At 40.3% G+C, this 15,753-nt stretch overlaps 1 protein-coding gene across 1 annotated transcript; it reads right to left on the bottom strand.

Annotated features, from left to right (window-relative positions):
• Positions 1–336: 336 nt before the first annotated feature.
• On the bottom strand, positions 337–834 carry LOC142180138 (uncharacterized). Its single transcript, XM_075251066.1, has one exon. The coding sequence runs from the start codon at positions 832–834 to the stop codon at positions 337–339; it is 498 nt and encodes a 165-aa protein (XP_075107167.1).
• Positions 835–15,753: the final 14,919 nt, after the last annotated feature.

Raw genomic sequence — 15,753 nt, 5'->3', positions numbered from 1 at the left:
CCTCGGACATCTTATTCGTCCTAAAAATGATAATAAATAACTTGGTGAGCCATTTCAAGCCTTCTCAACCCGCATTCTTCCAAAATTCTACCGGGATATCATCTGGCCCCATCACTCTTTCCATGCTCACCTTATGCATAGCCACTTCAACCTTAAAGCGCCTACAATACCCAAAATTTTAACGACTCTCAAAATGCTCCAATTCACCTAACATAATATTCATGTCTCCCTCTTCATTTGAGTTTGTGGAAGTAGGTATGTCATTGTCGTCTAATATATGCCTCCTCCACCAATACCTTACCTTATTCGTCTTTTATGCACTTTACTTGGTCCAAATCAATGTGTCTTCCTGTCTCTCACTTTGGCTAACTTGTACAACTTCTTATCCCCGCCTTTAATCTCAAGTTCATCATATAAAAGTCCAAAAGTTGTTGTTTTGGCCACCATAACTGCAAACTTTTCCTCCTTCCTAGCCTTCTTATACCACTCCTTATTCTTGCTCTTCTCCACCTTGTATGTGCTCTTTACTAGCTTCAAATATGACGCCTTCTTGACCTTCACTTTTTCTTGGACCTCTTCATTCCACCGCATATCCCTTTTATGGCCATCCAAATACCCCTTCGTAGTCCCTAACACTTCTCTAGCATCTTCCCTAATGCAAAACACTGTCGTAGTCCACATACTACTAGCATCCCCACTACTACTCCAGACCCCCTTAGCCAACAACTTCTCCCTCAGTTCCTTGGTTTTGTCCTTAGTCAAGGCTCCCCACTTGGTCTTAGGTTGATCACACTTAGCTCTCTTCCTCCTTTTCCTCTTAATCTCCAGGTCCATAACGCAATAAATAAATAAATAAATAATCTAACTTGCAATGAAAATGAGAAATTCTTGATAATAGCTAGACAAGAAATCAATCCAAACTCATTTGTTGTTTATCTTGTTTTCTCTTTTAAGACGAAAAACTACAAATTTTAGAAATGCCCTCTATCATATGATTTTAGGACGTAACACCTAGATTTAATTATTTTTACATTGGTCGTTAATCTACCACAACTCTCCTTATCTATCCAAACTTAGAGTTCAGAACTAAAGTATTATTTTTTTGGACTCAAAGCACAAAAATAGGTGGAAAAAATAACCGGTGACCATTTTATATATAGCGCATGAATTACATGCGCTATACCTTAATGGCACGTTTCTCCGTTAAGGTATAACGCATGAAATACATGCGCTATACTTATTAATTGACTGACCCACAATAATTAGTGGGTATAGCGCATAAAATAATTATGTTATATATATATATATATATATATATATAACGTAATTATTTTATGCTCGAACAGATTATTTGCTTATTTAAGGAGCTTCATTCTTTCTTCACAAATCCATTCCGAAAAATTCAATCTTCTACATCTTTTTTATTTTCCTTACTCATTCTAAAATATTTGTTTATTTAACTTTTTCAGCATTTTGCCATAATGTCTGAAGAGCGAAAAGTTAGGGTTGCATTATATTTGGGGGGGGGGGGATGAGGTTGTCGTGGAGAATAACTCAGTACACTATAGTTATTCTCCACAGTGTATTGTTAAGTTGCCACTTACATTAGAGTACGATAGATTGGTATCGTTGATATGTAAAAGAATGTGTGTGAGCAAACGTTCGATTAATATTAATGTAACGGAAAATATCCATACTCTCTTACTCCGCAAGGCGTTGCTTATTATGCTGAGTTTAACATCGAAGACGATGAAACTCTGAAAGATTTCTTGAGGACTCCGGATAAACACCGAGAACTTATTGTGATAAAAATGCTGGAAATGTACGCCAAGTCTGAATATGTCCGCAATATTGAGGTTCCGCAAAATAGGGATAACCCTCAGTCATCTGGTGATGTTTTTGGAGCAGTTTTATCTGAATAGGTTCCGTTTGAAAGAGTTTCGCCAGATATAAACTTATCTCCACCGGCGAATGAAGAGCGAGGACATAATTTCTCCCCACGTTTACATAATTCACACGCCGAGTGGTAAATTTCAATTATCCTTTTCTTAGTATGATTTTTATGCATCATATTCGTACTAACACTCATATATTCTAAAGGGGGTACCGACCAGATATGAATTTTACAAGTTATGAGCTAACCAATAGTTGGAATATGCCCAATTTTGGTGGTTTGGATCATGATGGTCCATCCGGGAGTCATCAACAACTCGATAATGTGCATCATGGGCTATCAACAGATTATGAATTGTAAGTTAAGAGATAAAGTTAATATATAATGTTGGAATGACTTTGAGAAACTCATTATTTTATTGGTTGTGCAGTGAAAACGAGCAACATGAAGGTCTTATCCTTACTCAGTTGCCCGAAAATGATATATTTAATCAAGATCTGGCATATCCACAGAGTCAAGAAGATGATAGTGATTATGACAATAATGTTGATGAGTCTGGAGATGATACACCCTTCCTTGATGAGGGCGACGATGATGAGCAACCTGATTTGACGAGAGAGCATGATGCCACCAATGAGCATGCTCCATATTTTAGGGGTGGGCATAATACCGGCCGAACCGAAAAAATCGACCGAACCGTAAATTTCAATTGTTCAGTTTCGGTTTAATCGGTTATTCGGTCGGTATGCAGTTTACAAATTATTAAATTTTGGTGTTCGGTACGGTTTACGATTTTGGTGCCTCGGTTGTTCGGTTAACCAAAAAACCGAACAATTATATATGGAACACAATATTTACTAGTATGGGCTGGATCATATAGACTATGGAGGACTTTTGAAAGCCCAATTTGGAGTTTTGATCCAGTGGCCCTTATTATCAATTATCATTAACAAATAAAATAAAAAGTAAATAAGTAAATAATAATTGACTATTTGACTTTAGTTAGTCTTTGCTCTTTAATATTATCGAAGATCAACAGTCCAACACCCTTAATTTCATCAGATTTTTTATTTTAGGGTTCACTTCACTTCACTCTTCTGAGTTCCGACTGGCGACTACTGCTGCTCATCTGAGTGACTGAGTCTGACTGCCGCCGCTTTTATTCTCTTCCGAGTTCCAACTGTCGCTGATCCGCCGGCCTTCATTGTTACTCCGCCGCTCTTATTCTCTACCGTTGATCAAATATTTCTGCCAGTGCACAGATGGAAACAGTAGTAACATATTGTATGTGTTTTGTTTTTTGCTTTTTGGCCTTTTGCTTTCTTTGTAGTAAGATGTTTTTTGGCTTTTTGCTTACTACTTACTAGTGTTGTCTGGAAATTGCAATTCTACCGAAGGAGTGAAGGTGCACGTCCTTAATGTTTTAGTTCACTGAAGGTGCACGTCCTTAAGAAAATAGTGCAGTCGGTCCTTAATGTTTTTTCTTCAGTGAAGCTTCAAATTTCAGAAGCAACTACATTAGATATTTTTTTGTTAAGCTAGTTTCAATCCAAAATGAACTTGTAAAAAGGTTTGTTGGGTCATAAAATACAAGATTAGCAGCAGTGGGCAGTTACTTGAGCCAATTTTTTTACAAAGGTGAATATAAAGAAGATTGCCCATGACATATGGTAATTAATCTATGCTTAATATTGATAAACTAGAACAATAACCGACCGAACAAAAACCGAAAATCAACCGAATCATAGTTTCAAACACCGAACCAACCGAAGTTATATTTGTTCGGTTGTCGGTGCACCAAATCAATAACCAAACACCGAACAAACCGAATCGAACTTCTTGCAAACCGCACCGCACCGACTGACGCCTACCCCTATCATATATGCAAACTCCACCTCCCGTTAGACCAGAGTGTACGAGTCCCATGTGCCATTTTATTCAAAGAAAATTCCCTACCTGGATCAGTTGCCAAGTATTCCGGATGTGGATGCCATCACAAGGATCTTGATGGCATTCAGATAGCAATGTGAGATGAATCTAGACCAACGGTGCTGTCAAAGAATATGCTTTTTGCTGATAAAGCGCGCCTTAGCAGGGCAGTGCGAATTTATAGCATAAAAGAGTATCGTGAGCTGGAGGTTCATGAGTCATCTCCGCAAGTATATAAGGTTATTTGTCGTAGATGGTTTCAAAGTTGTAGATGGATATTGCATGCGAGAAAGTTAAAAATTAATATGTGGATTGTGGGGAAATACATTGGCACCCACACTTGTGATATGGACACATTCAATGAGAATCATTTTGACTTGAATGTTGACTTGATTTCTCTTGCCTTGATTCCACACATTGAATCATCCATAATGTACATGATTAAAGAGTGTATAACATATGTCCACCGGATATATGGCTGCACCATTACCAAAAAAAGGCATTTCTCGGACGTAAATGTGCGTTTGAGATTGTTTATGCGCTATACCCACCAATTATTTGGGTCAGTCAATTAACAGGTATAGCGCATGTATTTCATGCGCTATACCTTAATGGACAAACATGTTGTTAAGGTATAGCGCATAGCGCATGCAATTCATGTGCTATACATAAAATGGTGGACCAAATCCCTGATACATTTTTTGTGAGATGAAATAAAATTACACACTCAACCTTTTAAAAGTGTATTTAATACACATCTTCTTTGACGATTGACCAAGGCCTAGCATGTGTAAAACACCAAGATAGAAGTGCGTCTGCCAAATGTTTTGTCTAAATACTTATTTAATGCCACTTGTCAGGAAATCCCTCGTCTTCCCCACCCTCCCTCCGTCTTTCTTTGTTTTTCCACCTCTACCTCCACCTCCATCTCTTCACTTATTTTTTCTTCCTTTTTTTTCCAAACCTTTATTTGTTCAAAACTCTGTACCTTCATCATCTTCCTCATCAACACCACTGATGTTTGGCATATTTCGATATGTGTTGATGTTACTTTACCCATGTTTTAACCATTTCTTGATGTTATTTAATCTTTAAAACTCCCAACATGGTGTAATTATTGGTTTGATGACTAATTAAGTTATGTGTGACGATTTAAGGTGTTCGGAGTGCAAAATATGAAGAAAAGGTGGTTTAGCCAGAGGAAGAAGGGTTGGATGCATCGCATCCAACCTAGGAAAACATCATCCTGCGTGCAACCTTAGCAGTGAAGTTGGGCCATAGCGTTCGCCATCGCGTGCGAAACTGGGAAGTAGAAGAGAAGGCTGGATGCGTCGCGTCTACCCTCACATGCAAAGTTAAGAAATGGAGGACGAGGTGGATGCGTCGCATCCGCCTTAGCATCAACCCCTGAAGCCGATTTGGACTAGAGTTAGGAGAACTCTAGATTACAACTTTTGGACGCAATATATAAGCTTTAAAACGCCTCTTGCAGAGGAGAGACGGGGGGAAGAGAAGAAAAAAAGGCTATAACCAAGTTCAAAGACCACGGAATTCGTCTGGAGTTTTATCCTTTCTTTCTTTTATTGATTTTTATGCAATCTTATGAAATTTGGGATGATTGCCTGAATATGAGTGGCTAAGAACCCTATTATTCTAGGGTCATGGGTATACATGAATGTTGATGTTTGACGTTTAATTTGACGACGTTGGGTTTATCATATTGGGTTATTTATTTAATTCTGTTTCTAATTATTTTGCTGAGTAATTAACAGTGAAATACTATCTACGAATCTAGAGTTGAACTCGAAAGTGGGAACCCTAGATTGCATATAGAAGTAAATAGAGTAAGTTTTCAAAACCCGGGCATCGGGGAAAGGATTCGCGATTAGGATAGACATATACCTAATTGCCTTACTCGGTTAAAATACAGGAATTGTAAATGAGTTCTTGTTAAACTTAATTCCATAGACATATAGGTATTAAGTTAACTTGAGCATGCGAGTAAGAACTCGACAGATTCTTACGAGTGAAATTAACCCTGTGAATTAACAATTCAGATAAATCAATTAGCTATTTTAAAATACGAATATTATATCCTATTGATTGTTGAACAAAACTATTTAAGTGTTGTGTTGAATTCTTAGCGATTCATTATCTGATCGTCCGTAGGTAGTAAGTTAGAAAATTATATATTTTGTTAGAAATATCTTGAATCAATAAGCTATTCGAGTTTGAATTAGTCAAAGTTAATCATAAGTCTTCGTGGGAACGATACTTTATTCACTACTTTATTACTTGACGACCACGTATACTTGCGTGAGTGTGTTTGGCCGTAACAAGTTTTTGGCGCCATTGCCGGGGACTTAGAAATTAGCTACGTGACTAAGTTAAGCTTTTATTAGATATTTGTTTTCAAGTTTTAATTTTCAGTTTGCCTGGTTTGTGTCAACGCAGGGTCTTCTCTCGAATGCAGAGGAGTAGAAGTGCAAACAACCTCATTCCTCTTGATCCAGAAATCGAACGAACACTACATAGAGTGAGAAGGGAACACGAAGCTAGAACGAGAATAGAAAGAGAGTTGGACATCGCAGTCCAACCACAGCCAATAGATATGGCAGGCAATGAAGAGCGTCCGGTAATTGAAGCCGCAAGGCCCAATCTTGCGAATATGACTCAGGCTATTGTGAAGCCTGATATCACTGGGCATTTTGAACTCAAACAGTACATGGTACAGCTGATTCAGTCCACAGGACAATATGTGGGTCTATCTCATGAGGACCCGCAGAGGCATATTCAGAACTTCTTGGAAATCACGGATACTTACAATTATCCGAACGTCTCCAAGGACTATGTCAGGCTGACACTATTCCCTTTTTCACTGTTGGGGGAAGCTAAAGAATGGTTGCAAAAGGAGCCCGCGAACTCTATCCACACTTGGGATGATCTAGCAAGGAAATTCCTGATCAAGTTTTTCCCAACTAAGAAGACAAAGTCGCTGAGGAGCCAAATTCTTGGGTTCCAACAACGGGATGGCGAGACACTTCGTCAAGCTTGGGAAAGATACAAGAAGCTACTCAGAGACTGCCCGCATCATTGTCAAACTGATGAGGTATTGGGTCACACTTTTGTTGATGGGTTAGATGAAGCATCAAAGATGAATCTTGACTCAGCTTGTGGGGGTAGTTGCATGGCAAGACCGTATAGTGAAATACAACTCTTGCTAAATAATTTCACTGCTAATGACCATAATTGGCAAGGAGAGGGGGATTCACGAAGGGGAATTAAACAGAAGGCCGCCGGTTTGATTGAGCTTGATGACTTTTCCGCCATGAGAGCCGATATAGCAAAATTGGCAAATCAGATGAATAGAATGACAACACAACAAATGCAACATGTACAACAGATGTCTATTTGTTGCGAACTATGCGGAGACAGTCATATGATTGACATGTGCCCCACGAATCCTGAATCTATATACTATGTGGGGCAACAAAACAGAGGTCCTATGAATCAACATGCGCAATATGGGAACACTTACAACCCAAACTGGAGGAATCATCCTAACTTCTCATGGGGCGGAAGTCAACAGAATCAGTATAGGCCTCAAGGGAATTTTACTCAACCTCAGAAGCCACCCCAACAAATGGAAGAAAGTACGAATGACTTGCTGAAAAAGTTGTTGCTAGACAATCAACAGCTCAGGACCGATTTCAGAAATCTTGAGAGGCAAATGGGGCAGTTAGCAGCAAACCAAAATACTAGACCTACAGGCTCACTTCCCAGTGATACAGAGAAGAACCCTCAAGTTAATGCAGTTACACTTAGAAACGGGAGGGAACTAGAGGAAGTGCCAAGGAAGATAAAAGAAAAACCTATACCTGGGGGAGTTGACACCTAAGGCAACACAAGAGTCAAAGGAAGATGATGCAAGTTCAGAGCGAATGGAGGTTACAAGGCCACCACCACCTTTCCCCCAAAGATTGCAGAAAAGGAATGACGATCGCATGTTCAACAAATTTCTCTCCATGTTGAGTCAGGTTCAATTAAATATTCCATTAGTGGATGTACTTCGTGAAATTCCAAAGTACGCTAAGTACATAAAAGACATAGTGGCTCATAAGAGGAAATTGACTGAGTTCGAGACGGTTGCACTTACTGAGGAGTGCACATCAAGGGTCCAAAACAAGCTTCCCCAAAAGCTTAAGGATCCTGGCAGCTTCACCATTCCAGTACAAATCGGTAATATTGACGTGGGACGTGCTCTGTGTGATTTGGGTACAAGTATAAATCTGATGCCTTTATCCTTGTTTAAGCAATTAGGTCTGGGAGCTCCGAGACCAACCACCGTGATGTTGCAATTAGCTGATAGGTCCATAGCCTATCCCGAAGGAGTGATTGAAGATGTGCTGCTGCAAATTGGAAAATTCATCTTCCCAGCTGACTTCATTATTCTAGACTTCGAGGCTGATGAACAAGTTCCAATCATATTGGGACGACCTCTCTTGGCTACTGGCGATGCAATAATTAAAGTGAGAGAAGGGAAAATGATTATGAGAGTGGACAACGAGGAAGCAGTCTTCAATGTCTACAAAGCAATCCAACTTCCCCGCCACTATGAGGAGCTCTCTATGATATCTGTGGTGGAGGTGGATGAGAAACTTCTTGACACGAGTGTATATCTAGACGACTGTTTAGAAAAAGGAATCATGATGTTTGATAGCTTGGAGATGGATGATGAGGTTGAGGAGATGATGCATATCCTAGATACATCATGTGGTTACATGCAAGGAATAATCCCGTTTGAGCCCCTGAATAGGCCAAGTGGCCCCCCACCAAAGCCGTCAATTGAAAAAGCTCCAAATTTGGAACTTAAACCCCTACCCCCTCACCTTCAATATGCTTATTTGGGAAGTTCTGACACTTTACCTGTTATTATTTCTGCTCACTTGTCTAAATTACAGGAAGAAAAGCTATTAAGGGTGCTACGTGAGCACAAGCGAGCAATTGGGTGGACAATGTCTGACATTAAAGGCATTAGTCCAGCTTTCTGCATGCACAAAATCCTCATGGAGGACGGACACAAGCCAAGTGTAGAACACCAACGCCGACTAAATCCAATCATGAAAGAAGTGGTAAGAAAAGAAGTGATTAAGTGGCTTGATGCAGGTATTGTATTTCCAATATCTGATAGTAAATGGGTAAGCCCCGTTCAATGTGTGCCGAAGAAAGGGGGATAACCGTAGTAGTTAATGAAAATAATGACTTAATTCCTACAAGAACTGTCACTGGATGGAGAATTTGCATAGATTACAGAAAACTGAACAATGCCACCCGGAAAGACCACTTTCCCCTTCCTTTTATTGACCAAATGCTTGATAGATTAGCTGGTCAGGAATACTACTGTTTCCTGGACGGTTATTCGGGGTATAATCAGATTGCTATAGCCCCAGAAGACCAAGAGAAAACTACATTTACATGCCCTTATGGCACGTATGCATTCAAGAGAATGCCCTTCGGTCTTTGTAATGCACCTGCGACTTTTCAAAGGTGTATGATGGCTATTTTCACTGACATGGTTGAAAGATTTGTAGAAGTATTCATGGACGATTTTTCTGTGTTTGGATGTTCTTTTGATAGTTGTTTGATGAACCTTGATAAAGTGCTAGCTAGGTGTGAAGAGACGAACTTGGTGCTAAACTGGGAAAAGTGCCATTTCATGGTACGTGAAGGTATAGTTTTGGGGCACAAGGTTTCAAAAGATGGTCTACAGGTGGATAAAGCAAAGGTGGAGACGATTAAAAAATTGCCCCCGCCGACATCCATCAAAGGCATTCGCAGTTTCTTGGGTCATGCAGGTTTTTATCGTCGTTTCATTAAAGATTAGAAAATTTCTTCCCCTTTGCTGAAGGAGGGTCAATTAAAGAAACATTTCCGGATGAGCAAATATTAGCAGTCACCTCAGGTGAAGCCCCATGGTATGCAGATTATGTGAATTTTATCGCAAGTGGGGTGACGCCACTAGAATGGACAGCTGACAATAGAACAAGATTCCTACATGATGTAAGGTTCTACGTGTGGGATGAGCCATTCCTATATAGGCAGTGTGCAGATCAGTTGGTGAGAAGGTGTGTTCCTGAGGAAGAGATGAAGGCTATACTACATGACTGCCATGCGTCACCATATGGAGGTCATCACGGCGGGGATAGAACCGCCCAAAAAGTGCTACAATCAGGTTTTTATTGGCCAAAATTGTTTAAGGATGCACATGCCTTCGTTAAAAATTGTGATAGATGCCAAAGAACTGGAACTATCACGAGGAAGCACGAGATGCCCTTGCAAAATATTCTGGCGGTAGAACTTTTTGATGTTTGGGGGATTGATTTTATGGGACCATTCCCATATTCTAACGGGCACAGATACATCTTGGTGGCGGTCGACTATGTTTCTAAGTGGGTAGAGGCCATTGCTCTTCCTACTAACGACGCAAAGGTTGTGGTAGGCTTTGTAAAGAAGCACATCTTCACACGTTTTGGGACTCCAAGAGTGTTGATAAGCGACGGGGGAACTCACTTTTGTAACAAACTGCTGAATAATATTCTTGCAAAATACGGAGTCAAGCACAAAGTTTCCACTGCCTATCATCCCCAAACGAGTGGTCAAGTAGAAGTTTCCAACAGAGAGGTCAAGCAGATTTTGGAAAAGACAGTAAGTATGAATAGAAAGGACTGGGCCGGGAAGCTGGATGATGCATTATGGGCATATCGCACTGCGTACAAGACCCCAATAGGCACTTCTCCGTACAGGTTGGTTTATGGGAAGGCCTGCCATCTGCCCGTCGAGCTTGAACACAAAGCATATTGGGCGATTAAAAAGCTAAATATGGAGATGGACTTGGCCGGTGAGAAGAGATTGCTACAACTCAACGAGCTTGATGAGTTTCGATTGCATGCGTATGAAAATGCCAAATTGTATAAAGAGAAGACCAAAAGATGGCATGATAAGCATATCCAACATCGTGAGTTTGAACCAGGTTAAGAAATTCTACTGTTTAATTCAAGGCTAAAGCTTTTTCCAGGAAAGCTTAAATCTCGATGGTCGGGTCCGTTTGAAGTGGTTAGTGTGAAACCTCATGGTGCGATAGAATTGTGTGATAAGGGGTCCAATACGACATTCTTGGTAAATGGCCAAAGAGTAAAACACTATTGGGGTGGTGACATTGCACGTCACAAGACCACAATGGATTTAGTGGAGGCATGAAGAACATGTTGCGTCGTGCCGCGACGTTAAATCAGGCGCTTCTTGGGAGGCCACCCAAGTTAGTTAGTTTATTTTTATTATTATTTTTTTTTTGTAGGACATAGATCTTAAAAATAAAAAAAAAATAAAAAAAAAAGTTCCCCAGATATGAGAAAACGAGGCGGATGCGTCGCATCCCCCTCAGCAAAAAATTTTTGACGGGCCAATTGCTCAAGGCAGTGAAGTCTGCCTATCGCGTCCGTGTCGCGTCCGAAATTTTTTTTGAAGGAAGACAAGGGGATGCGTCGCGTCAAAGCTCGCACGCACAGGTAAGTACTATATATTTTAACACATCTTAAGATAACGAATTCGTTAAAAACTCTTCTTGCGACGCATCCACTCGTCTCTTTTTGCGACGCCTACGAACGCAGAACAGATTTCTTTAATCGAAATTGTAACGCATACAAACGCGACAGGTACGCATCATCCTCTTCGTTCTTCCGTTGGCTTCTCTCCTAATTCTTCTCTCTTCCCTCCCTCAATGGTAGCAACAAGTAGGTTTTGCAATTTCAAAATTTTTTAGGGCTGTCGTTCTTGGTCGTTGTAATGGTTGCGAGATGATAAACTATAATTCCCTTCATCTCGTCAAACTTTGGGAGGGTAGTTGCATTGCTCAACTGATAGAATGAACTAGGCACACTTGTTGCATACCACATGTTCGACGAATTGTCCCTGAGGAAAATTTAGGCGTCGGTGAAGTCTGAGTAACCGAGCAACATTGGTGTATGCTTGAGAATAAGTGTGGGGTCGAGTGAGGGGCTATGTGAAATTGAATTTTTGAAGAGAGTTATCACATACTTGCTGAAAGTCATGAGCTACAATTCCATGAAGTAGTGAATGGCATGACTTTACGAATAATTTGAAGTCTGCAAGCTGTTGCAATTGCTTTCAAGCTGAACTTCGCTGTTTCATCTGCTAATTGTTGAATTCTTTGCATTGCAGGTACTTAGATTCGTAAAATGACAGCAGTGAGTAAACCATCCAAGCAACAAGACAAAGATGGTAACAAGCAACCGCCCAAAAAGCCTACCGGAAGGGCAGCGGGCGGTCCAAATCCACAGAAAAAAGGAAGCGGACGGAGAAGGAAATGGAACTGCTGCCTAGGCAGTTAAGTGATGATTCAGAGCAAGAGGAGGAGGAAACATTAGTCAGGAGGACAGTGAAGAAGGGTATTACACCAAGCAAAGGAATAGAGATAAGAGAGCCTGTGACATACCAAAGAAAAGCTTCGAAAATGAGTGATCCGACTGATAAAGGGAAGGAGAAGATTACTACAGAATCTGAATCCGATTCCGATTCGGACAATGACCACCTACATGTCAACATGAGTGATGAAGACGAGGGTGAACCCATAGACCGAGTTGATTGGGAGAAATACTTTGTTAATGAGAAGGCATTCCGAGCCTATAAGAAGATACTGGTTTCAAAGAAGTATATTCCGGAAAAGCCGATAAACATCGGACCACTTAAGACAAAGTACTCAGAGTTTCTAAAGTCAATTCGAGAGGTGCAAAAATGGGGACCCATCTTGAAAGGTCACGGCAAAGCCAACCTCACCATTGTTAGAGAGCTCTACGCCAATTGGCGTCACGCCAGGGGAAACATTGTGCGAGTAAGAGGGGTAGATATTAATGTGTCAGCTGAAGCTCTGAATAACTTCTTAAGGGTGCCACACACACTTACAGATAGGTTTGACTCCATATGCAAAACACCAGATTATGCACACATTAAGTCTGTCCTATGCCCTACCAGGAAGGATGCAGAATGGAAGCATGGGAGTATGGAGTACCACTCTATAGCCAAGGAATTCATGAGTGCGTTAGCACGTGTGGCTCTAAATTTCATATGTAACCGCCTGATGCCATGCCAACATAAAACTGATGTCCCTCGTTACCGCGCACTCGTATTATATGCTTTATTAGAGGGGATACCACTCAACTTCGGAGCCATCATGCATGATCAAATGCAGCGAACCAGGATGAATTACAAGTGGAGGCTGTTCTTTGCTAATACCCTAACGGCTTTTTTAACAGAGATGGGAGTACTATGGGACAAGGAGAATGACGACATTGAGGCTAAAGCTCCAGGACCATATGATGTCACTCATGTTCTAGAGCCGAACAAGGGAAGGTCTTTTAAGCTCACCATTCAACAATTATTTGAGCAAATGCAAGCAGATATGCAAGAGAACAGGGCTGAGCTGATAGCGACTCGTGTCGAGTTGAGTGCCACCAGGGATGAGTTGAGACAGACTCGTGCGGATCTAAGCCGAGTTCAGACCGAGCAGGCCACGATGATGAAGGAGATATCATTACTCCTCAGAGCTCTGGTTCAATGTGCAGGTACAGACATCTCCCAGCTGATTGCATCATCCACTGCCGGACCATCCACTCCTGTTCCTCCCATAGTCACTGAGGCTCCACTCAACAGGCCTACTGAAGTCGCTGTAACACCTGATACAGAATCAGCACCAGTTGTTGATGATAGGAATGCTATGGATGCAGATGCTCCTCCACAGACTGCGGATGAGCCCTCCACCTTGACTTGAGGGAGTTCTTCTCACCCTACTTTACCTTGTTTATGTGCGTTGGGGACAACGCACAGTCCTAAGTGTGGGGTGGGGGTGATTCATGTTTTGATGTATGGATGAATGTACTAAAATATTCACTGGATTAATGGCATAAAATAGCAGTAAATTCATCTATATGGAGTAACTATCAGTTTATCATTATCAAAAAAAAAAAAATTATATATATATATATATATATAGTATCTTTGTAGATAGTAATAATCCCCTGTGGTTTTTCTTTGTGCCTCGGTTCTTTTCCATGGGATGTAGTTTGAACCGGGTAATTTTGTTTTCTTTTTAGAGTAGAGTAGGAATGTAGGGAATAAAAGGAGGAAGAATGATGAACCTAGGTGACCTTGACTTGGTTGATAATGGCATATTTAGGCTTTTACATATGTAATATCTTCCCTTCTCACTCTGAAATTATTGATGATGCCTTGTTAAAATGGATAGCATGTTTTGTGGCGCCTATTTCTCATTTTCTTGACTTGTGTTCACTTTGCGCTTAATGCTTAATATCTCGTTGCTCCGTGAATACTTGCATTGTTTGAGAGTCGGAATGTGACCGTCCTTAATGAGTCATGTGCCATGTGTGGTAAGGTTTTTGTGTAGTCCATGTAGTGTACTTGTGTCTAGAACTTGCCCGGTATGTGAGTTGAAGCGAAATTTTAGGTGATGCTCGGTTTGAAAAATGATTTTAGGCTTTCTTTGATCTTTTTGAGCTTATTGCTTATCACAAATAAAATCTATCCCTAGTTAACCCTTTTGAGCCTGTAGACCTTTTATTTGGTACCCACATTACAAGCCTATACCCTTTTTATTCTTAATTGACATTGTTTTGATCCTTTTACCTCTTAAAGCACTTTAATTGTTAGATGAGCGCTAAAAGAAGTAAGAAGGGACTAAGTGTGGGGTGACTTTTGAGTGGAACCAATGAAAGAAAGAAGGGTGCACTTATGTTGTAAAATAATACACCACTAGCGAAATTGAAAGAAAAAAAAAAGAGAAGAAAAATCTGGAAAAAAAAGAAAGAAAAATATAAATGAATAAATTGTTGTCTTGTTCTTGCTAGTGGGTATGAATTAAAGTAGTGCTTAAAGAAAGAGGAAATATTGTTTAGAGTGATATTATTGGTGAAATTGAAAGGGTGTTGAAGAATTCGCGCTTAAGTTATTTGATGATGTGTTAAAGTGCTTAGGAGGGTGAGTCACTATTCCTTAAATATATCCTACCCGTCCCTTAGCCCACATTACAACCATGAAAAAGTCCTAATTGATTTTAGATCGAGCGAACTTACATTAGTAGAGATTTACATTAAGGGCAAGCCTATGGTACCAATTACATGCATGTGACTTCTTTTGTGAGAGTGAGCAATTTTCTTTGTGAGCATGAGATTCGAATGTGTGGATTGATTTTACTCTCTCTGCTTTTGTTGTGAGGGCACATGGTTTCACGAGGGATAGGTAACGTTATTAGACTTCTCTATGATGTTGGTTGTTCAAGCCATGAGTGCATTGTGACATTGAGTCGGTTTTTGAGGTTAGGATTGTTGTGAGCATGTTGTCTTTGTTCGAATATGTTTAAAGAAGGGCATAAGAAAAGGGAAGTGTGTTGATGCATAGTCTAGAGCCTAATTGTAGCAAATAACCATGGTCATAGATGTAGTGTGCTTTGAATGATAAGAGCTTAATTTTATTTTGTTTACTATAGTGATGGTTTGTTCGAGGACGAACAAAGGTTTAAGTGTGGGGTAGTGATGTTTGGCATATTTCGATATGTGTTGATGTTACTTTACCCATGTTTTAACCACTTCTTGATGTTATTTAATCTTTAAAACTCCCAACATGGTGTAATTATTGGTTTGATGACTAATTAAGTTATATGTGACGATTTAAGGTGTTCGGAGTGCAAAATATGAAGAAAAGGTGGTTTAGCCAGAGGAAGAAGGGTTGGATGCGTCGCATCCAACCTAGGAAAACATCATCCTGCGTGCAACCTTAGCAGTGAAGTTGGGCCATAGCGTTCGCCATCGCGTGCGAAACTGGGAAGTAGAAGAGAAGGCTGG

This window comes from Nicotiana tabacum, chromosome 4 (genome assembly GCF_000715075.1).
Source record: "Nicotiana tabacum cultivar K326 chromosome 4, ASM71507v2, whole genome shotgun sequence".
Taxonomy (NCBI): Eukaryota; Viridiplantae; Streptophyta; class Magnoliopsida; order Solanales; family Solanaceae; genus Nicotiana; species Nicotiana tabacum.
Note: the sequence above shows the minus strand (reverse complement) of the source record. Positions and strands in the feature narration are given on the sequence as shown.

Coding starts and splice junctions, on each gene's coding strand:
- LOC142180138 (XM_075251066.1), bottom strand. CDS start 834: ATGGACCTGGAGATTAAGAGGAAAAGGAGGAAGAGAGCTAAGTGTGAT.